The 22,093-nt window shown below is 48.1% G+C and overlaps 1 protein-coding gene across 1 annotated transcript in view; it reads right to left on the reverse strand.

The window, feature by feature from the left end:
- Positions 1 to 22,093, reverse strand: part of PARVB (parvin beta) — a 465,356-nt gene that overhangs the window by 227,100 nt on the left and 216,163 nt on the right. Inside the window, 1 exon segment of the mRNA XM_029600119.1 lies at positions 7,001 to 7,141. Coding sequence (XP_029455979.1) covers positions 7,001 to 7,141 — 141 coding nt within the window.

A 22,093-nucleotide genomic window follows, 5' to 3' on the forward strand; every position in this document is an offset into this window, starting at 1 on the left:
AACAGAGGTGCTGTTGGTAACATTGGGAACAGCCTGAATCCAAAATAGGGCCATAAGTAGGAAGAATTGGATTCACAGCTGAAAAAGATTTCAGAGGACAGACAGGCCGAATCTGCTTTCACGCTAGTCATCCCTGTCCAGGCCAATAATGAGGCGCGAAGGTGTGGAAAGAACGCCATGTCGCAGCCTTGCAGATCTCCCCAATGGGAACTGCATGCAGGTGGACCACAGTAGTGGCCATGGCCCTAACAGAATGAGCTGTGACGTGGCCCACCAGTTGCAGCCCCACCTGGTCATAGCAGAGGTGATGCAGTCAGCTAGCCAGCTCGAGTCTGCTTGGTAACAGCCACACCCAGCCTGTTGGAGTCATAAGAGAAAAACAGCTGGGTGGATTGTCTATGGCTTGCTATCCCGGTCCAGGTAGAAGGCCAAGGCCCTTTTACAATCAGTGTGTGCAGCGCCCTTTTTCCCCTGGGTTGGAATGAGGCCTGGGGAAAAATGTGGGCAGGACAATGGACTGGTTAAGGTGGAATTCTGTAACCAACTTCAGCAGGAACTTAGGGTGCATTTGTAGGCCATGGAAAAACTTTGTGTAGGACGGATAAGTCCACCAATGCATGCAGCTCACTGACCCTGCGTGCCGACCTGATCGCAATCAGGAATATGACATTCCAAGTCAAATACTTAAGAGCAGAGGAGCGCAGTGACTCAAACTGCGGTTTCATCAGCTGGGCCAGCACCACATTCAGGTCCCAGGACACTGCGGGTGCCCATAGGGGAGGCCGCAATTGAAGCAATCCACGCATGAAAAGCCCTACAAGGGGCTGCACCGAGATGGGCAAATCACCCACCACACCGTGGTATGCACCTATGGCCCGCAGGTGCAGCCAAATGGAGTTAATTTTAAGCCCGGTCTCCGAAGGTGCAGCAGGTAATCCAGGAGTTCCCAAGAGAAGGGATCAAGGCCCTTCTATTCACACTAGATTGCAAACCTCCTCCACTTCAAATCATAAGACTTCCTGGTGGAAGGCTTTATTAAGGCTACCAGGACCCGAGACACATCCTCTAAGAGATTCACGGGCTGCAGGATCAACCTTTTCAATATCCAGGCTGTCAGGGACAGGGCCTGGAGGTTGGGGTGATGTAACCTGTCCTGATCCTGTGTAAGGAGGTCTGGGGCAGTCCCCAGACAAACTAGTCCCGCTGGGAGAGATCTCGCAGTAATGGAAACCAGACCTGTCTCAGCCAATGGGGGGCAATGAGGATCATAGTCCCCCAGCCCTGGCGAAGCTTCAAGAAGTCTTCATCACCAACGGAAGTGGAGGGTATCCATACGGGAGGCCTGCCCCCCCTCAATGGAGGGCAAAGGCATCCGTGACTGGCTGGCCATCTGACCTGGACAGGGAGCAGTACTGAGGAACTTTCCTGTTGCAGAGGGAGGTAAATAGATTCACGTCCAGAATTCCCCAGAGACGGAAGATCTGGTCCGCCACCTTCTGCTTCAGAGACCACTCGTGAGGCTGGAAGGTGCGACTTAGCCTGTCTGCTAGGGGTTCTCCACACTGGCCAAGTACATGGAGCAACATCCCCTGAGACAGGGCCAGCTCCAGGTCTGAACCGCCTCCTGACAAAGGAGGAAGAACCTGGTGTTCCCTTGCTTGTTTATATACCACGTGGCCACCTGATTGTCCAAATGAGAATCACCTTGTTGGACAGCCGAACCCGGAAGGTCCAGAGCGCGTACCGGATCGCCCTCAACTCCAGGAGTTTATCTGACACTGAGCTTCCTGACTGGTCCAAAGGCCTTGGGTGTGGAGGCTATACAAATGGGTACTCCAGTCCAGGTGAGATGCATCTGTGATAAGCACCACCTGGTGAGGGAGAGCCTGAAAAGGCACCCCCTATTCCAGATTGGATGGGGACCTCAACCAAGCCAGGGAAGCCCTGAGAGAGGGTGAAACCTGGATGTGAACTTGAAGGCCCTGATTGGCCTGCTGCCATTGGGAGCGTAGGGTCCACTGGGCCCAAAGCATATGCAAGTGGGCGAACGGGGTGACATGGACCATCGTGGCCATGTACCCCAAAAGTTGCAGCATACGCTGCGCAGAGACCAGCCAGCAGTTTTGACCTCTTCCGCAAAGGTTACCAGTGCGTGCACCCTGACGCGAGCAAAAGGTCCTTCACCTGTGTCGCGTCCAACACAGCTCCTATAAAATCAGCCATGACAACGGACAGAGATTGGATTTTAGGTAGTTGATTAGAAAACCCAGGTATTCCAACACCCGAATGGTCCAGCGTAGAGCCTGTATTGCCCCCTGCTTGTGTGCTGCTCTTGATCAGCTTGTGGTCCAGATGTGGAAAGACCTGGATTCCCATCTAGTGCAAACAGGCACACATCACGGCCAAACACTTCGTGAAGACCCAGGGTGCAGAGGCCAGGCTGAACGGGAGAACACAGTACTGAAAATGATGACCGCCCACCACAAAGTGGAGATACCTCCTGTGACTGGGGAGAATCTTGATGTGAGTATATGCATCTTTGAGGTCGAGAGAGCAAAGCCAGTCTCCTCTTTTTAAGAGGGGAATCAAGGTACCCAAGGCACCATCTTGAACCTGTCTCTCGAGAAATCTGTTCAAGGCTCGCAGATAGAGGATGGGACAGAGGCCTCCTTTTTTCTTTGCAATTAGAAAATAATGGGAGTAAAACTCCCATTCCTGCTGCTCCTGAGGGATAAGTTCCACTGCCCTGGCCATTAGAAGGGCCAAGAGCTCCCCTCAGAACACTTCTGGATGCAAGACGGGACCCACTGATCCAAAGTCACGGCCGGCCACCCATCCACAAAGAAATAGAGCCTCCCCCCGACCGGTGGGGATCCACCGGTACCGAAAGAGGCGACTGGCTTATGCTCTCTCGCATCCAGTCAAAACCCTGTAGTGGGGCTAGCCTGGGGTGCTGGCTGAGGCCTAGGACCCCGCAGTTGCTGAGATCTGCCCCTGGTGCTGGTCGGCTGTGGCCAAGAGCTAGGGGCAGGAGAGTAGTAATACTTTCATCTGTAGAAGGGTCTCCGTGACCCTGGCCAAGAGGACCTCTTAGAAGACACCAGCAAAGCTGAAGCTCCAGCCAATAAATGAGAATCTAAATATGTACACCCTGGAGGAAAGGAGGAGCAGGGGTGATATGATTCAGACTTTCAGATACTTGAAAGGCTTTAATGATCCTAAGACAACGACAAACCTTTTCCATCAGAAAAAAATCAGCAGAACCAGAGGTCACGATCTGAGGCTCCAGGGGGGAAGACTAAGAACCAATGTCAGGAAGTAGTTTCTTCACAGAGAGAGTGGTGGATGCCTGGAATGCCCTTCCGGAGGGAAGTGGTGAAATCAAAAACTGTGAAGGACTTCAAAGGGGCATGGGATAAACACTGTGGATCCATCAAGTCTAGAGGACGTGAATAAAGAGAATACAGAATGCTGAACAAGCAACAGCCCTCAAGATAGAAGGGCTCAGAATAGAACAACAGGAAGCCACTGCTTGCCACAGCCTCCGCCACGCCGAAGTGCGCAGAAAGGCTAAGCTAGAGATCGCCTCAGACCTGTTGCAGTAAAAGGGAGAAACAGCAGCCCTTGAAGCCCTAATTAAAGGTCTTGTTGTGGGGGGGGGGGGGGGGGGGGAGTTGTCACAGCCACGAAAAGTACCAGACACAGGGATCAAACAACCGGGGCCCGCAAGCCCAAGGGTGGAAGGAGGCGGCCAGAACACTGCACCAGAGCGGCAGTAGCCACAGAGGCATTTCACGGAGCGGGATGCCCGTGGTCAGTGGTCGGTGTTCCACCTTCACGGAGCGGAAGGATGGAGTGGCATTCACGGAGTGGGATGCCAACTGGTATACCACCTTCACGGAGGGAAGGATGGAGGGCTATCATCTCCCAAATAATAAAAAAAAACAAAACAAAACAGGGGTGGGTAAGAGTATGTAAAATTACCGGTGAGGTCATAGGCTATAGGTATTGCCAATTACTAGGCTTGTTCAATATTTGTTTGTTAATGTGGCTCCCGGAAATGGGGGCTACTACCTGGAGATAATATCCTTGTTCAGTGTACATACACATGGTTGTAACTCCATCATTGCTCTGGGCTTCAACGGCAAGAGGTAATGTGGAAGAAAAAAAAATTGTATTCACAGGGAAGCGAGGTGTAGCTGGGCAGATACTTTACTTTCAATGCATGTCCAGCGTAGCTCTCTGCTTCAACGGCAGGGGGAATGAGGAAGGGAGGATCTGTATGTGGATTGCACAGTCTGGGTAGACAAGGGCAGGGGTGTGGCCTGCTTATTGCGGCGGTTACTACCCCTAATTGAGCCGGATATTCACTTGATGCAGTTCCAGCGCTGCTCCTCTACATTGATAGTGGGGAGGAGGGGAAATAGAACTTGAGAGTACTAGAAGCCAAGCGTAACAAGTATGAGAGAGAGAGGAAAGGAAAAAAAAAATACATGGCTTGCTGGGCAGACTGGATGGGCCGTTTGGTCTTCTTCTGCCGTCATTTCTATGTTTCTATGTTTCTATAATGCTGGAGGGTCTCATGGTGATCCTTCAGCTGTGCACCTGCCTCCTTGATCTTGCCACCAAACTAGTTATCGCCCGTGCAAGGCAAGTCAGCTAGCCAGTCTTGCACCTCTGGATGAAGATCCGAGGCATGAAGCCAGGCGAGTCACCATGCTGAAATGCCAGCTGCTGCAACTCGACCCGCCATCTCAAATACAATGTAGGCAGCACATACCTTGTGCTTCCCACACTCCAGGTTCTGCTGGACAAGCGCTGTAAGGGCCTCCTGAGGCTGCTGCGCCAGGCCATCTGCAACTTCCTGGACTTGTTTCCAGAGATTACGGGTATATTGGGTCATATACAAAAGGTAGGTGGTGATACGAGACACCAACATGGAGCCCTGAAACACTCTCCTACCCATAGCATCCCATGCTCTGTTGTCCTCGCCAGGAGGAGCTGAAGCATGGGTTTTCCACCTCTTTGCCTTTTTGTAGCACGGATTCAACTACCACTGATTAGTGGGGAAGTTGGCACTTCTCAAACCCCACGGTCTGCTGTACAAGGTACACCCCATCAGCCTTCCGGTTCACTGGGGCTACAGAGAGGGGGTGCTCCCAGAGCCAAAGAAGCAGTTCCCTGAAGATCTCATGAACAAGCAATGCTACAACCTCCTTCGGGGCCTCCACGAGCTGGAGGATCTCCAGCATCTTATGGCAGTCATATCTTCCTCTGTCATAACCTGAAAGGGAATGGCTTCAACCATCTCCTGGACGAACCCTGCGAAGGTCGAAGTCCTCCGGTGGAGAACGGCGGTGCTCCTCCAAGGGGGAAGGATCTGACTAAAGATTGGAATTCACCGATGATACAGAGGAATCCTCCCCCCCACAGGCCGTGCAGGCCCTCAGCCTCATCTTGGCTGCTAGGAGATGGGGGCCAGGGAGCACAGGGCACATTCCTAGGCAGGGATACCGAGGGACCCAAGAGTATCGAGGAACCCAAAGGCATCGAGGGGCCTGAAGGCCTGGGCCCTGGTCCCGGTAGAGCCGGACAGGGACAAGGGGCCCCATGGAGCATAGGGCATCATGGGCCCTTTTCCTCAGAGAAATCCCCCATGAGACCAAGCTTGGACGCCTTGCGTTTCGGTGCCCAACAGCCCACCGAGGAATCGCTGGCATCGGGAGGACACTGAGGACGATGTCAAGACAGTCCAACCATGGTTCCAATCCCAGTATCATAGGCAGCATCTGTGCGGGCATTGGCCTTGAGGGCGGGTGACGGCACCAGTGTCAGGGAAGGCATAGGCCCAGGGGTCGGGAACACCAGCTCCCTGTCGCGCAAAGTACGTTCCACTGCCAGACACACCTGACGTTCCAACTCCGCCTCAAAAGCCTCCGATGAAAGGGCAGGCTGAGGGAAGGGAAGAGGCTAACTCCTTCTCAGAGTCCCGAGAAGGATTGACGTATGGCACCGGAACTGGTATGGTCGGCCTCAGGCCACCGGCATCGAGGGAGGATGGTGCCTTCCTCTTGCCGTGGCCGCTTCAGGGGCAAAGCAACAAGCGCCGTAGCCAGCCTGAGCCCTGCAACGCATGCAGACAGGGACCAGTGACGGTGCTTCCGCGACCTCCCACGGTGCTCGGCCCGGTCCTTCCCCAGCGCCGAGGAAGACTATCCTGAAGTCTGCGACTTGGAGGAAACCAAGACTGGGCAATCCCCAGTGAGCCTTTTTCCCCCACAAGCCTCAGGGGAGGAGTGGTCATCGAGAGATCGAGGACAAACGGTTCCTCTCGGTCCTTAGGCATTGATGACATCGATGCTGAAGTGGAAGGTTCGGATTTTCCCGAACCAAAAATCTTCTCCATCTTGTCCAACCTGGCCCGACGGTCTTTTGAGGTCATTTGAGTGAACAATTTGTAGCCCCTAACATCATGCGATGCCCCCATGCAGAGGATGTACACTTCATATGGATCTGTCAGGGACATAGTCCGGAGGCACTGGGGGCAACGATGAGGCCGCTATGAGCCTTACCAGGAACTGCAAAAGCACGATGACCGGAAGATACAGGAGAAGCACAAAAAAATACTCACTGACCGAGAAAGAAATGGGAACCGAAGGGAGACCCAGCGCAGGAAGAAAAAACAAAAAAAAGTTTACTTTTAAGAAGTTTCCAGAAGAAAAATGAGCACGAGCTCCACCTGCGCAAGACGATAGCTCCACAGAAAAGAAAGGACTGAAGAGAGACCCCACATGGATGCATAGATAGTGGCATGCTGGGCATGCTCAGTGTGCTAGTCAGTCAAAATTTCTAGAAAACTTTCCGTGCTAGGCTCCATCAGATGATGTCACCCACATGTGAATACTACCATTCTGTTTGTCCTAGGAGAAAAAAAACGGGTGTGTGTATTTTAGGATGCAGTGTATCAGTACTAATGCCATTTTATAATACTGATGCTTACAGTCAACATTCCACTTGATGATCAAACCATGAGGTCGCAGCAAGTCATGCACAGCCTCCAGCACCGTCTGTAGTTTCTGCTTCTGCCCAATTTCAGACTGAGTGACTTCTGCTACATTCAGCTTACAGTTGGCAAGTTTCTCTGCATTCGTTAGAGAAAAAATGAAGTTAGATCTCAGGTGTCTCTACTTTCAATTAGTTGGCTTCTCCCATTCTTTATATCTTGGACCTCTGATTTTAGGTTTTAATCAATAAACATTAATAAAACAACCCTGATGCAAACAATAAAATCAAATAGGTGTTTATTGGATAAACACCAGAAAAAAATGTTCTTACTAAAAATGGGATGATTTAGCCATGACATATTGGTGAGGTCATTCAACGGCACCAAATGGACCCTTTTCTTTTAGCTCATAGAGCTCTACTGAGGCATGTGAGAGAGTTTCTGCACAGGTGCTGCTTCATGATCCCCTTAGTTGATTTATTTATTTAAAAGCATTTCTTGCCTGCATACTCCAATGTTTGGGGTGGGTTACAATGAAAACATACATAATAAAAACAAGACAAACAAATGCTGATAGCTGCAAGAATATAAAACAGACAAATTAGGTCTGAATGAGGGCTAATTGCTACTCAGGAGAGTCAAAACAGCTGCTTGAGACTGCGTGAATGGAGTATCAGTTTCTACATCCTGAAAAGCCTGTCTAAAAAGTTTTAAGTGCCTTCTTGAACTCTTTGATATTAGTCAGGGCTCTAATAGCAGACAGGATTAAATTCCAGCCAACAGGGCCAACAATCGAAAAGGCCCATGCATGAGTCATGTATAGTCTAGCCTGTTTAGCCAAAGGGACTGTAAGAAGAAATTGGTTTGCTGATCTGAGATTGCTTGATGGAATATAGAGATGTAGAATGGAACTGATCCAGAGGCTAGTCACATTATTGAGAAGGTAACAATAGTTACCAGTTTATATGTGATGCACCATTGAACAGGTAGCCAATGAAGAGAATACAAGGCAAGGGAGATATGATCATAAAGTTTAGTGTTAGTGAGTAAATAGGCTGCAGAATTTTGGACAAGCTGGAGGGATCTAAGTGTGGTTTGTGGGAGGCCTACATAAAGGGAGTTACAGTAGTTAATACCAGTTAGGATTAAAGATTGCAAAACATATATGGAAATCAGATGGTTTAAGAAGCGGTTTGATATGATGTAGTCATTTCAATTTTGTATAGCAAAACATTATCAATCTATATCATATCATATAATATATATATATATATATATATATATATATATATATATATATATATATTTATCATATCTATCATATCATATCTACCGAATGACGGTATATAAAACTCAATAAATTAATTACCAAAAACAGGAAAATAGGGCAGAGGGAATCTCAATGTCCATCAAATTTAGATTCAAAAGAGATTTTATTTGTAATAGTCAGATGCCATCAATAGATATTTCCAAATTCCTAAAGGGATACACTTGCCCAGACACAAACTGTGTTTCGTACAATAAACTGCGGCGAGAGAGACCCAAAATCACGATCTTGTAAATGTATAAACGTAGAACAACAGACAAACTCCCAAAATGGATGCAATGAACAGAGCTTTAAAGCATCCAATCAAGCATTAGATGTACTTCAAAACAGGGATGATACATCCATGATACATCCTTGATTGATTAGCCCAGTGAAAGTTTTGGAAAAAATCCTTCTCTTTTCCGTTTCAGCACAGATTCCACTATGACTGACTGGTGCAGAGGTTAGGATACTCCAAACTTAAGGTCCAGCTTCCTGGCTGCTAGGGACAGAATGGAGAGATTACTTACCTGATAATCTCGTTTTCCTTAGTGTAGGCAGATGGACTCATTACAAATGGGTATAGTGTGCTCGTGCTAGCAGTTGGAGATGGATCTGACGTCAGCATGTGGTACATATACCCCTGCAGGAAGTGCAGGCGCTCAGTAATCTTCCTTGCAAAGCTTTATGGATATATGTGTAACTGACCGATCGATTAAATGAACAGATTACCCTGACCGAGTGATAGTAGCTGGAGACAGCCAGTGTTCTCAACTGGAAGGCGTCGACACCCCGGCAGGGTGGAGCCCTATATAAGAAAACATGGCTTACCGTGAGTCGGTGAATCCCCATGTATACCGGCAGCCGGGCGGGATGCTGAGTCCATCTGCATACACTAGGAAAACGAGATTATCAGGTAAGTAATCTCTACATTTCCTAGCGGTGTAGCAGATGGACTCAAAACAAGTGAGATGTACAAAAGCTACTCCTGGACTGGGCGGGAGGCTGCCCGATATCCGTTCAGGATTTGCCCTCGCAAATGCTGTGTCCTCCCTGGCCTGGACGTCCAGACGATAGAATCTGGAGAAGGTATGGAGGGAGGACCACGTCGCCGCTCTACATATCTCTGCAGGCGACAGCATCCTAGTTTCTGCCCAAGAGGCCGCTTGCGCTCTGGTAGAGTGAGCCTTGACCCGTAGAGGCGGTGGTTTTCCCGCTTCTACGTAGGCTGCCTTGATAACTTCTTTGATCCAGCGGGCGATGGTTGCCCGTGAGGCCGCTTCCCCTTGCTTCTTCTCGCTGTGAAGGACAAACAGGTGGTCCCGTCTTTCGTACTGCTTCTGACATTTCCAGGTATCCGGACAGCAGCCTACCGATATCGAGATGGCGTAGTATTCGACCTTCTTCCGACTTCTTCAAACCTTCCGTGGTAGGCAAGGATATGGTTGGGTTGAGGTGGAAGTGTGAGACTGCTTTGGGTAAGAAGGAAGGAACCGTGCGAAGATGGATAGCCTCTGGAGTGATTCTGAGAAACGGATCGCGGCAGGACAGCGCTTGTAGCTCTGAGATGCGGCGTGCTGAGCATACAGCCAGCAGGAACACCATCTTCAAGGTTAACAAACGGAGGGACAGACCTCAAAGTGGGTCTGAAGGCGGGTCCCGCTAGAAATTCCAAAACTAGGTTGAAGTTCCACAGGGGCACTAGCCACTTCAGTGGCGGGCGAATGTGTTTGACTCCTTTCAGGAAACGGGAAACGTCTGGGGTGGTGGCGATGCTGTTGCCGTCACTCTGGGGACCGTAGCAGGATAGCGCTGCCACTTGAACCTTGATGGAATTGAGGGGCAGATCCTTCTGAAGGCCATCTTGCAGGAAATCCAAAATGATAGGGATTTTAGCGGCATGTGGATTGTGCTGTGAGTTTCGCACAGGCTTCAAATACTCTCCAGATCCTTATATAAGTAGTGATGTGGAGAACTTGCGCGCTCGGAGGAGTGTATCTATACCGGCCCCGAGTATTCTCTTTTCTTCAGTCTAGCCCTCTCAATGGCCAGACCGTAAGAGAGAATTGAGCTGGATCCTTGTGGAGGATAGGACCTTGCCGCAGCAGGTCCTGTGTGGAGGCAGGGGAAACAGAGTCCCTGCAAGTAGTCTTCTCATGTCTGCATACCAGGGTCTTCTTGGCCAGTCCGGGGCCACTAGAAGAACTAGGCCTCTGTGCCGCTGAATCTTGTGTATAATGGTGCCCAGCAGGGGCCATGGAGGAAAGGCATATAACAGGATCCCCTGAGGCCATGGCTGTACCAGGGCATCGATCCCCTGGGATAGAGGATCCTGCCTGCGGCTGAAATATCTGGGTACTTGAGCGTTGGACCTGTCCGCTAGTAGGTCCATGCCTGGCGTCCCCCACTGATCCACAATCATCTGGAAAGCTGTGGGCGACAGCTGCCATTCCCCTGGATTTAGGCTTTCTCTGCTGAGGAAGTGTGACGTGGCGTTTGTCCTTCCCGGCGATGTGGACGGCGGAGATGTCCTGGAGATTTGCTTCCACCCAAGTCATTCAGGGGGGCTATTTCTAGGGATACCTGTTGGCTTCTGGTTCCGCCCTGTCGGTTGATGTATTGCCACCGTGGTGGCGTTGTCTGACATCACTCTGACCGCTCTGTTTCGAAGTCTGTGGGCAAATCGCTGGCACGCTAGCCCTCACTGCCCGTGCCTCTAGTCGGTTGATGTTCCACTCCGACTCTTCTCTGTTCCACCGCCCTTGGGCGGTGAGATTCTTCGCAGTGTGCTCCCCATCCGTTCAGGCTGGCATCTGTAGTGAGCAGGGTCCAGGTTGGGGAGGACATTCTTGACCCCCGGCTCATGTGGCCCGGGCTGCAACCACCACCGTATCTGATTCCGCACTCTGGCTGGTAGAGGTAGGTGTAGTTCCGTGATCGTGGGCTCCACCGAGATAGGAGGGCGCGTTGTAATGGTCTCATATGAGCCCGCGCCCATGGTATCACCTCCAGCGTGGATGCCATAAGGCTGCTACCCCCGGACGGGTCAGCTGATTGTCATTGTGGGGTGCGGCCGGGACCCGAACCCGAGCCGGTTCCCCTCTTGTTGCGCTTAGTCCAAAAGGACTGGTTCCTGGCCTGTGGACGAGGTGCTTGGTAGCGAGTCCCGTATGGGCTGAAGCGCTGCGAGTTTCTACCTCTGGATGGTCTAGGAAACGGGCGCTGGCTCCTCCTCGGCCTGTCTTCTGGTAGACGGGGGTAATGGAGAAGCGCCCCCATTTATTGGCCAGTTTCTCGAGGTCGCTGCTGAACAGGAGGGATCCCTTAAAGGGCATTCTCGTGAGACGTTGTCTTGGAAGAGGAGTCAGCCGACCAATTACGTAGCCAGAGCTGCCTCCTGGCTGCCACTGTGGATGATACTCCCTTGGCTGCTGTACGGACTAGATCGGAGGCTGCGTCAGTGAGAAACGAGAGAGCTGATTCCATCTCTTCTCCCAGGGTGTTGTTCTGGTCTGTGATAAACAGGAACGCGTCACCCACGGTGCAGCAGGTCGCAATTCGTAGGGACTTGGCTGCCACCTCAAAGGCTTGTTTCAAAATGGCGTCCATGCGCCGGTCATGTGTATCCTTGAGGGCCGTCTCCCCTTCCACCGGAATGGTGGTGCGCTTCACAATTGTGCTTACTATGGCGTCTGAGGGCACGCCAGCATTTCCTTAGCTGCCGGGTCTAAGGGGTACATGCCAGCCAAGGCCCGACCCCCTTTGAATGAGGCCTCCGGCGCATTCCATTCCAGATCGATTAGCTGCTGTGCTGCTTGTAGGAGGGGAAAATGGTGAGTCATTTGACGCAGGCCCCTCTAACAGGGGGTTCATTCTCGGTTCCCCCGGGGTGTCATGGCCGGAAGAGCCAGTTCCAACAGGCATTGAGAGATCAGGCCTGGAAGATCCTCTTTCAGAAAGAAGCACCTTATGGTTCGATATGGTTCAATCCCCGAGGGAAATCCTCCCTCCTCGGGCTCTTCATCTTCCTCAGGGCAGTCTGAATCCCCATAAGTGGGGCTTCCGGGTGGCGAGCGGCCGTGCCTAGGCCTTGAGGGTCCAGGAGCCGGGTCATCCGGTACATATGGACCCGTTCAGGGCGCAGCCTGCATTGTGACAAAGGCATGAATCCCCTTAAATAATTCCACCCAGGAAAGCGAGGCCGGATCCGGCCTTAGGGGCACCAGGTCTCTCGGGTTCCCTGGCAGCTCCCCGCTGCCTGCTAGGTCCGGGGTGTTCCCTGAGGAACTGGCAAGTACGCTGGGTTGCGACCGGTCCTGGCCTGGAGCTCCCAGGGCCTCTTCACATGGGCACATAGGGAGTCTGCTTCCTTGCACTGTGTGGCTCTGAGGTTGCATGCACAGCAGAGGCTTATGCCTGATTCTGGAGGTGCCGGCTCCGCTGACGCATGGGCTCTCTTGCGCTCCATCTCGTCTATTAACCCAGCTAGAGTCTGCGCTTTGTAATATGCGCGAAAGATGTTCGCCTAACCAAGTGCGCCTATCCACTGGCGCCTATGAACGGGCGCTTATTATGAACGTGCGCGTATCGACGTGCGCCTATCTGCGTGCGCTTAGCAACTGGCGCCTATGCGCATAGCAGCGGGCGGCCTAACAATATGCGCTTAGCGACGGGCGCCTAAAACAGTATGTGTGCTTATTGCGAAGCAGACAGGCAAAATGGTTACCCCCCTTGGCGGGTTGCCACGTAGGCAGACTCTGCTACTCCTCGGTTCCTCGGAGACCAATAAGAAAATGTACGCCTTACCTTGTCTTCGGCGCTTCCTGGCTGCGGGGGGAGAGGGTAATTACCATCACCGCCGCGCTCGAGGAGGTGCACCCGCTGCCTCTAGGCCGCGCCCGAACTCGTCTCGCTCGGGGGCCAAGTCCACGCCGGGACCGAGGCTGCCTCTAGGCCGCGCCCGAACCCTTCTCATCGGGGGCTAGGTCCCTGCCGCGAACCGGCCACCGGACCGAGGCTCTTACCTCCGAGGGACCGCGGAAATCACCTCGGGAAACTCAACTGGGGGAGTGACCGAATGGTATCACTGCAGGAGTGCGGGGCTCGTCGTCAGGTAGGTTTCTTCTAAGAATTTAGTTGTTAGAATTTGGAAAAACGCTCAGCGAGCGTGGGTAGCTCCAAACTGCTTTGGAGACGGAAATTACTGAATTGCTGCACTTCCTGCGGGGGTATATGTACCCGTGCTGACGTCAAATCCGTCTCCAACTGCTAGCACGAGCACACTATACCCACTTGTTTTGAGTCCATCTGCTACACGCTAGGAAATTACAATTTATAAACACTTAAGAATGGAGGCCCTATTTGCATCAATCCATTTTAGTACTCTCTACTGCACAAACAGCTGCCAGCATAATTAACAGAAATCTCAGTTCTCAAGAAAATACAGAATAATTGTACTGTGCTGATAAGCAAATGTGATACAAATGAAGGTCAGAGCCACAAGTTAGAACTCCTCACTTGTTTGACATGAAGACAGCAGAGATGCACAATTAAGAAGAGCTTCACACTTAAGGTCATACATCAATTACTTCTGGAAGAATTCTGCGCAGAAAAATTTAAAATTCAGCAAAATTCTGCATAATTTATATTGCTCAAAATAACACAATATATACATCACAGTCAGAGTAATTAATTTAAAATGCAATATAGAAAAGTTATTATTCAAAGATGCAGAGTTTTAAATATGTTGAGCAGAATTCCCCTAAAATAACACTGTAAGAGTGTCCCTTCCACCCTCTCTCCCTACTTCCCTGGCTAGACCCTTTCACTCTACCTTCTCAGGTCCCAACTCCTCCGCTCTCCACTGTCTCTTCCATCCCCCTCCACCACCCAGCCCTCCATGCCCAGAGTTTGATCTCTCTCTCATACTGCCCCTTTTGCGCACACACACACACAGCCTCCCTCTCTTGCACACATAAAATACATATCCCCTCACACAGCCTCCCTCTCTCTCACACACCAACACCCTTCTCACACAGGCTCCCTCCCTCTCTTGCATAAACACCCACACACAGGTTACCTCTTTCACACACTCATATTGGAACATAGAAATTATTCTATGAATTGGCTAAAATTTAGCTTGGGGAATTAAAACTAGAAGTGGTTGGGGAACTGGGGGATAACTGCATTTGGAGTATGCATAATTAGAGGTTGACTGGAGTGTGTGAAGGGTTTGTCTGCAGCAAGCGTGGATAAGGATAATCATTTTTTTCTTGCAAGCCTTAAGTTTGACTTTTTTTTGTTGGCCAATACAATTTTTTTTTTAATTTATTGGCCCAATAAACAGAAAAAGAAAAAAAATTATGACTACAATTTGACCTTTAATGTTCTCCTTTATTTCATATGCTCCCTCTCTCACATACAAACATGTACACAGATGCATCAATCCCTCTCTCACACATACCCTCACTCACACATACAGGTTCTCAATCTCTCACTCAGGCTCCTTCTCTCTCTGCCACACACAGCACCCTCACATGCACAGTGCTACACTTGCTCTTTCTCACTGGCTTTCTTACTTCACCTGTTCTTCGGCGGCAAGTGAAATGGGCTCTGCTCACAGCCCACTGGGCCTCCTTGCTTCTCGGCCGTGAGTGGGATGGGCTCTGCTTGTGGCCCGTTGGCCATCCTAATCTTCAGCCATGAGGAGGACGGGCTCTGCTCGCAGCCCACAGTGCCTCCTTGCTCCTTAGCCACAAGCGGGATTGGCTCTGCTCATGGCCCACCAGTCTTTCTGTTCTTCAGCCGCAAGCAGGATGGGTTCTACTCGCAACCTATCGGACTTTTCTCTAAATTGTGCGAAAAAAGGCTAATTCTGCACAAGGCAGGAAGTCTGCAGAAATTCTGCATTCCACAGTAGTACAGAAGTCCCCCAGGAGTAATCAATTTCTAGACTGACATTTGTACCTTATACAGTAGAGCATCTTATATCCAAAAAGGAATATGGTTGTCATGCACAATAGATATTTACAGATAATGGAAGATCCCCTATATGTTGAAAAAGAAAGAGAGAAACAAAAGTACAACTGTTTGAGTAATTGCATATTTTTGGATAATAGATGTTTATCCAGATCACAGAACATGAGTTGAATCCCATGATTTCTTTCACAGAGTTTTCAGATAAAGGAACTTTGCATATAAGGTGCTCTAATATACATCAGTCACATGGTGTGAGGTCTGCTCATCCTCATACTTTGTACTAAAGCTAAGCTTTCTGAAGAACAAGATGACTGAACAGTATTATTTTGCTGGGCTGGGTGAAAGGCTTTTCAAAGCATAATCAGCAGAGAGCTGCTGAATTGCTACTACTATTACTGTTTCACACGACACACAAACATAATGCTGAAGTAACCGGATAAGTGGACTGTATGGAATAATAATGTTTCCTGGAGTCCTTCATCTTACTACTTGAAGACAGGTGAAAAGTGCTTCATTTTTCTTAGAATTACTCTGACTCTATGAAATAAGGAAGTGAAAATCACACATTTACATGATCCTTCTAGTTATTTTCTCTGTAACCTATTGGAAATGTCCTTTTCCAGTCAATTTCAATAGTGTACTGTGTAGGACAGTGATCGGTTTCCTCCCTAATGTCCCCCCCACCACCACCTCCAGACAAAAAGCAGTTGATTATTGGGTCTCTCACGCCTAACTCCTCCACTGGGGGATTCATATGTTTTCAGCAAACAGGTAGGAGCTGCTTCAAAATCACTCAACTAATGGTTGGAAGCTTGGCTGAGGCTCTACTATGTCAAATAGAAGCCAGTACAACTGTTCGATAGAGAACCACATGATATGTGGTTTCACAATGCCACAAATGTTATACTTTGCACATGTTCCAATTTCAGCAGAAATGTAACAAGGTCAAGTAAACAGAATTTAAGTATAAACATGACCAAAAATGAAGACTGTCACCTTGATGTTTATTTATAAATGTGTTGATTTGTATTTCATTTTTGTCCTTAACACAGTCTGGCCAATGGCTCAGCATGTACCGCTTGTCTTCCTGTAGTGGTAATGCTCTTTTCTCTCTTCCCTCGCAGAGCAGAATGTGAAAACTAGCACGTCTTAATTGCTTTCTGGACATAGCAAAGCTTGGGGGACTAAAGAATTCACACGGCATGTCGCTGAATATAGTTGGATGCCGAGAACTAAGTATAAAGGATATATATTTACTTTCAAGAACTCCTACAGTTATTAATCTAGTCTTACACTTAAATTGTTTATTCATAGCATGTGATTAGAAAAGAAAAGTGCAATTAAAAACTGTGTTCTATAAGCAAGCAGTGAGCCCTTTGGAACTATGGAAGTACAGTGCAAAACTGCATTATATAATGTGCTTTACTCAGTTCTCTGGTTGCCCTATAGCATAAGTAGAGGTCGGTCATACTGCTCACTGAGCTCAAAAAGATCTTGAAATATACAGTCAATTGCTTAATCGCCCAGCCTAGTGCACAGGTTTACACATGTTTAGACGCACATTTTGGATGTGCTAGACTAGCACCCAATGCACTAAGGAGATTAGCATGTCCACAATATGTGCCAAACCAAATGCCCATTACATGTAAATTCCATGTTGATGAGGCTATTAGCTATTACACCCCGATGCAGAAAATCGCTGGGAGCCCAACGCACACTTTTTAAAGTGGCAAATTTAACTCCAGTGCCGGGGGTGGCGTAAAGGTCAATCCGCGAGTCAAGGGCTCATGAGAAATTAAAAAATCCACGGTCCTCTGTGATTCCTCCTACTTAGTATCATTGTGACAATTAAATTTACTGCTTGTGGTGTTGAAAAATAAATGTATATTGGCTTGATTTGAAAAAATAAATTTCTTCTGGACATTTAGACACCCATAGCAAGGGTGCTTAGCTATGGGTGTCTTCAGCAACCTCATCAAAATCATCCAGAAACGGAATAAAAACGGATACTCACATTGAATGCCCACTGCATTTGAGTGCTAGGGTTGCACAATTCTCCTCTAGCCTGTCATTTTTATGCAGCTCCTCATTTAAATACTGCATCGGGTGCCCAGGGGATGTGGCTGCGTGTGCATTAGGAAAACAGGCAAGGAACACCAGTGTTTTCACACGTATCTTATTGCATCAGTCCTTCAGTGGTCAAAAAAAAAAAAGTGGTAGAACTTGTGGAAACATTTTCTGAGAATGAGCAAGATGTTAGAGTCCTTACAGGCAATGATGTTATCAGACCGAGCCATAGTCAGAAGCCTTGACTTCAGAGTATCTAGAGCTTTCTGAAGCTAGACTGAGCATGTGCAGGATTGCATCTTGTAATAGAGTTGCATGGGGACACTCTCAGTCATTTAATTTCGCATCTGCTATTTTTCATCCGATGTCCACTAAAGTGAGCAAGACCAAGTATAGTCACATCATGTCAGTTACAGACTCACGTGACAGATGCGTTCTGCGACTTGGGCATGATCACAAAGTCTCCAGATACTCCACATATGGGAAGATGACTCCCAGAGGCTGTCAAACCCAGTCTGAGCTCATGAAAAAGCTCTTTGGGTTAGGTAAGTCCAAGCCATCTGCTTGAGACACATCAACACTGAAAACGGAGGAGCTGCACAGGATGCTGGTGGTGCATTGGTATCAAAGAGGCATTGAACTTTATATATATCAAGTATTGACAGAGGCCGAGCAAACAGCAGCCTCAATTTCTTCCCACCTGATGAAAGAGAAGCCATTTCATCAGTATCAGCACTAGCACAGAGGGACACCTATGCAGAGGTTTGAGCAAAGGCAAAGAAGCACAGACAGACATCGGTCCCAGTCAATACACAGTGACAAAAGCAGGTGGATACTTGCAGTAGGCATCTCCACAGAGGCCATTCACCTCTGAGGGAGTCTATGGGAATGCAACAGCTTCCAAGAATCCAAGTCACAGCCTTCAATATAACTCAGGTGACCGAGGAAAATGCAACTTCTCCTTCTGACTGCTGTCTTGTGTAGACATCGGCAATTTTCCTGGAGGAACTGAAGGATCCAGTAAGCACTGAAACATCAACTTGCTCAATTCGCTGCACCAGCATCAACTTCAATGCAAACTGACATCCATCCGATTCTGGAAGTTGTCAGTGCACTGGTAGTAATGTCATTGATGCCAACAAATGGAGACGTATCTTCATCAATTGTACCCATTCTGTTGTCTATCTTCAGTGCATTGAGAGAGAAAATTTCCCCAACACACCAGGATATACTGGGGTCTATGGCCACCCCTTCCCCCAGTTCAAGTCTTTCACAGGTGTTGGCAGAAAGATAGGTGCACACTCAGGCCACATCACCAATCCAGCCATTGGATTCAAAGTCTAAGCATTCCTTGGAGTATGATTATGGACCTGAGGATGTTCTGAACAGGAAGAGCCCACAGGTTTCCAGCCAACCACTCTCCTTTACAGGTAAGAAAAGGTCCTCACCTGAGGACATTGCCTTGCCAAATTTTGTAAGGGAAATGTCTATGGATATTACATTTGATGTGAAGGAGATGGCAAAACCCAGATCTCAAATGTTAGATTTTTTCCAATTTCTCAGTGATTCTAAGGAAATCATGGCAGAGCCATTCATGATACTCTTAAGGAAACACAGATGAGAACATGGGAGTGTGTCCCTCTCCCTTCTTCCTGTGCATCCAGTTAACAAGAAGGTGGACGTGATGTACAATGTCCAAAAAGCTCCTGGATTCAACAGACAGCTTTCATACTATTTTGTGGCAATTAATCAGCTCTCAAGAAACCCAAGACTTCCAAGACATATTTCTTGGTACCACTTGGGAAACAGTGTCATACTCTTGATGCTTTTAAGAGAAAATGTTACCAGAATGCTATACTATGGTCAGAGCCCTCTTAGATGGGCTTCCTCAAAAGTTATCTGATGATCTAAAAGCACTAGAGGGCAAAGGTCAGGAGTATAGAAAATACTTGGTCCACTCAACCTATAATATTTTGGAAATGGCAATGAGAGCCTCTGCCGTAAGAATCAGCACTCATGGACTCTCATGGCTAAGAGTTTTGGACCTGAGAACAGATGTGCAAGACAGGCTTGCTGATGTGTCCTATAAGGGAGATGAGCTTTGCAGAGATAAGATCAAGGAAGTGGTGTATCAAATAAAAGACTACATTGCCACACTTCAAATACACTCTACAGACACTTCTGACCCACCCTTCACATCATCCAGGAGGTACATGAATGGAACACCCAGGAAATGCTTCTATTCTTTGCCCCCCTTATTCTCAATCAACAGCAGGATCTTCTCTTTTGACCCAGACAGCTCCCTAACCAAAACTCATGTGGGGTTTTGACCTAATCCAGCAAGATACAGCCAGCATACCATTGTCCATTTCGAAGAACCTCCTTGATGGGGGATGGCCAAGGTTTTATGAAAACCATTGGCCCAGTATAACCTCAGATAACTAGGGTCTCTCCTTCACTTGGAATGGCTAAAGACTTCATCTGTTGGAAAATCCATCTATTGCCCACAGAGAGTCTATCACTATGCTTCTCAGCAACAGTAACTACTGCTGAAGAAACTCCCTTCCCTGCTGGAGACCAAAGCGGTCGAACCAGGAGAAAGGAGGGGATTTTACTCCAAATATTTCTCATATCTAAAGAAAATGGGAGGACTCCATACCATCCTAGACCTAAAGGCCTTGAACAAGTATTTAATAAAAATTCAAGATGAATTCCCTGGGCATCTTAATTCTCTTTCTTCAAAAAGGGGACTAGCTATGCGCCTTGGATTTATAGAATGCATACACTCACAGATAGATACATCCAAGTCACAGAAAGTATCTCAGATACGTAATAGAGAAGCACCATCTCCAGTAGCATGTCTTACCCTTCGGCCTAGCATCCACACTACAAGTATTCACAAAATGTGTAGCAGTTATGGTAGCATATCTATGCCTACAAGGGTTGCCTGTGTTTCCTTATCTGGGTGATTGGTTATTCAAGAGCACTTCTCAGGTAGGTGCAACTGAATTAATGTGCAAAGTCCATCATAAATTATCCCAAAACCCATCTGAGTCCATCACCTCAACTAGAATTCACAGGAACTCTGCTAGACACAATTCAGGCAAAAACCTTTCTTCCAAAAAAAAAGGCCATTACCCTGATGTCCACTATGGAAGAAATTAAAGGGTCAGCGGACATCAGCATGGGACATGTTGAGGATATTGGGCCTAATGGCATTGATATTGCATGCCTTTGGCATGTCTCCACATGATCAAGCCCAATGAACCATAAGTTCACAATGACTCCAGGCTACTCAAGATCTCTGCGACAGCATCCAAATAACCCAACAGCACTACCCTTGTGGCTGATCCAATCAAATCTCACAAAAATAAATCCCTTCCAAATTCCTGTCAAACAAGTTGTCCTAAACACGGATGTATCCAACCTCGGATGAGGAACTAATGTACACATCCAAGGCCTTTAGTCTGTGTAGGAAATCTTCATAAGATAAAATTCCAGGAGCTAATGGTAATTTTGAATATTCTAATGGTTTTCAGAGGTTAGCCAACCAACCAAGTCATCCTAGTCCAAACAGACAACCCAGTAGCCATATTCTATTTAAACAAGCAGGGAGGAACCGCATCACACTTCCTGTGTTGGGAAGCAGTAAGCCTGTAGAACTGAGCTATCTCATAAGGGATAACTCTCAGAGCCACATACTTGTCAGGCAAGGAAAATATCCCAGGGACAAACTGAACAGGTACCTGGAACCACTGTGATGGCTTAGTCTGCTAAAGGTGTGACCCCAAAGCCAAGAGCAGGGGCTGTATAGACAGAGCAAGACTGGAGAGTTCTAACTGAAGCAAGGACAGGATATCTTCTGCCTGCGATGGCCACCTTACTCTTGGGTTGAGCCCTTAGGTGCTGGCAGGACTTGGTCAGCAATAACATGAAACAAAAGGCAGGGACAATGTTGAACCCAAACCTAGAGAGATGAAGGCATTCACAGAAGCAGGACAGAACCACTGCAGGAAAACCAGGATACAAGAAGATGACCAAAGAAGCAGTGTAGGATGACCTTAAGATGGCCAAACAGATGGCTAAGATGATGGCATAAGCCAGAAAAATGCTTGCCTGTATAGGGAGAGGAATGGTCAGCAAAAAAAAGGAAGGTGATATTGCCCCTATATAGGTCCCTGGTGAGACCTCATTTGGAATATTGTGTACAATTCTGGAGACTGCATCTTCAAAAGAATATAAACCAGTTAGAGTTGGTCCAGTGGGTGGCTACTAAAAAGATTAGTGGTCTTCATTCTAAAGCATATGGAGACAGACATATATATATATGTATGTATGTATGTATGTATGTATATATATATATATATGCATATATTGGAGAAATTACTTACCTGATAATTTCGTTTTCCTTAGTGTAGACAGATGGACTCAGGACCAATGGGTATAGTGTACTCCTGTTAGCAGTTGGAGACGGATCAGATTTCAATCTGACGTCAGCCCCTAGTACATATACCCCTGCAGGAAGTGCAGCTCCTCAGTATTCTTCCTTGCAAAGCATTGTGGATGTGTGACTGACTGATTGATTAACTTAATATGATTAACTTAGATAACTTTTGTTTAGAACGTTAAAAACTTGATTAACTTGAACTGGTTGGTTGACTATAGCTGGAGACCGCCAGTGTGCCCAACCAGAAAGCGTCGACACCCAGCAGGGTGGATGCCCTAGGGAAATGAAAGCA

The sequence above is a fragment of the Rhinatrema bivittatum genome, chromosome 4 (assembly GCF_901001135.1).
Source record: "Rhinatrema bivittatum chromosome 4, aRhiBiv1.1, whole genome shotgun sequence".
NCBI classification, from domain to species: Eukaryota; Metazoa; Chordata; class Amphibia; order Gymnophiona; family Rhinatrematidae; genus Rhinatrema; species Rhinatrema bivittatum.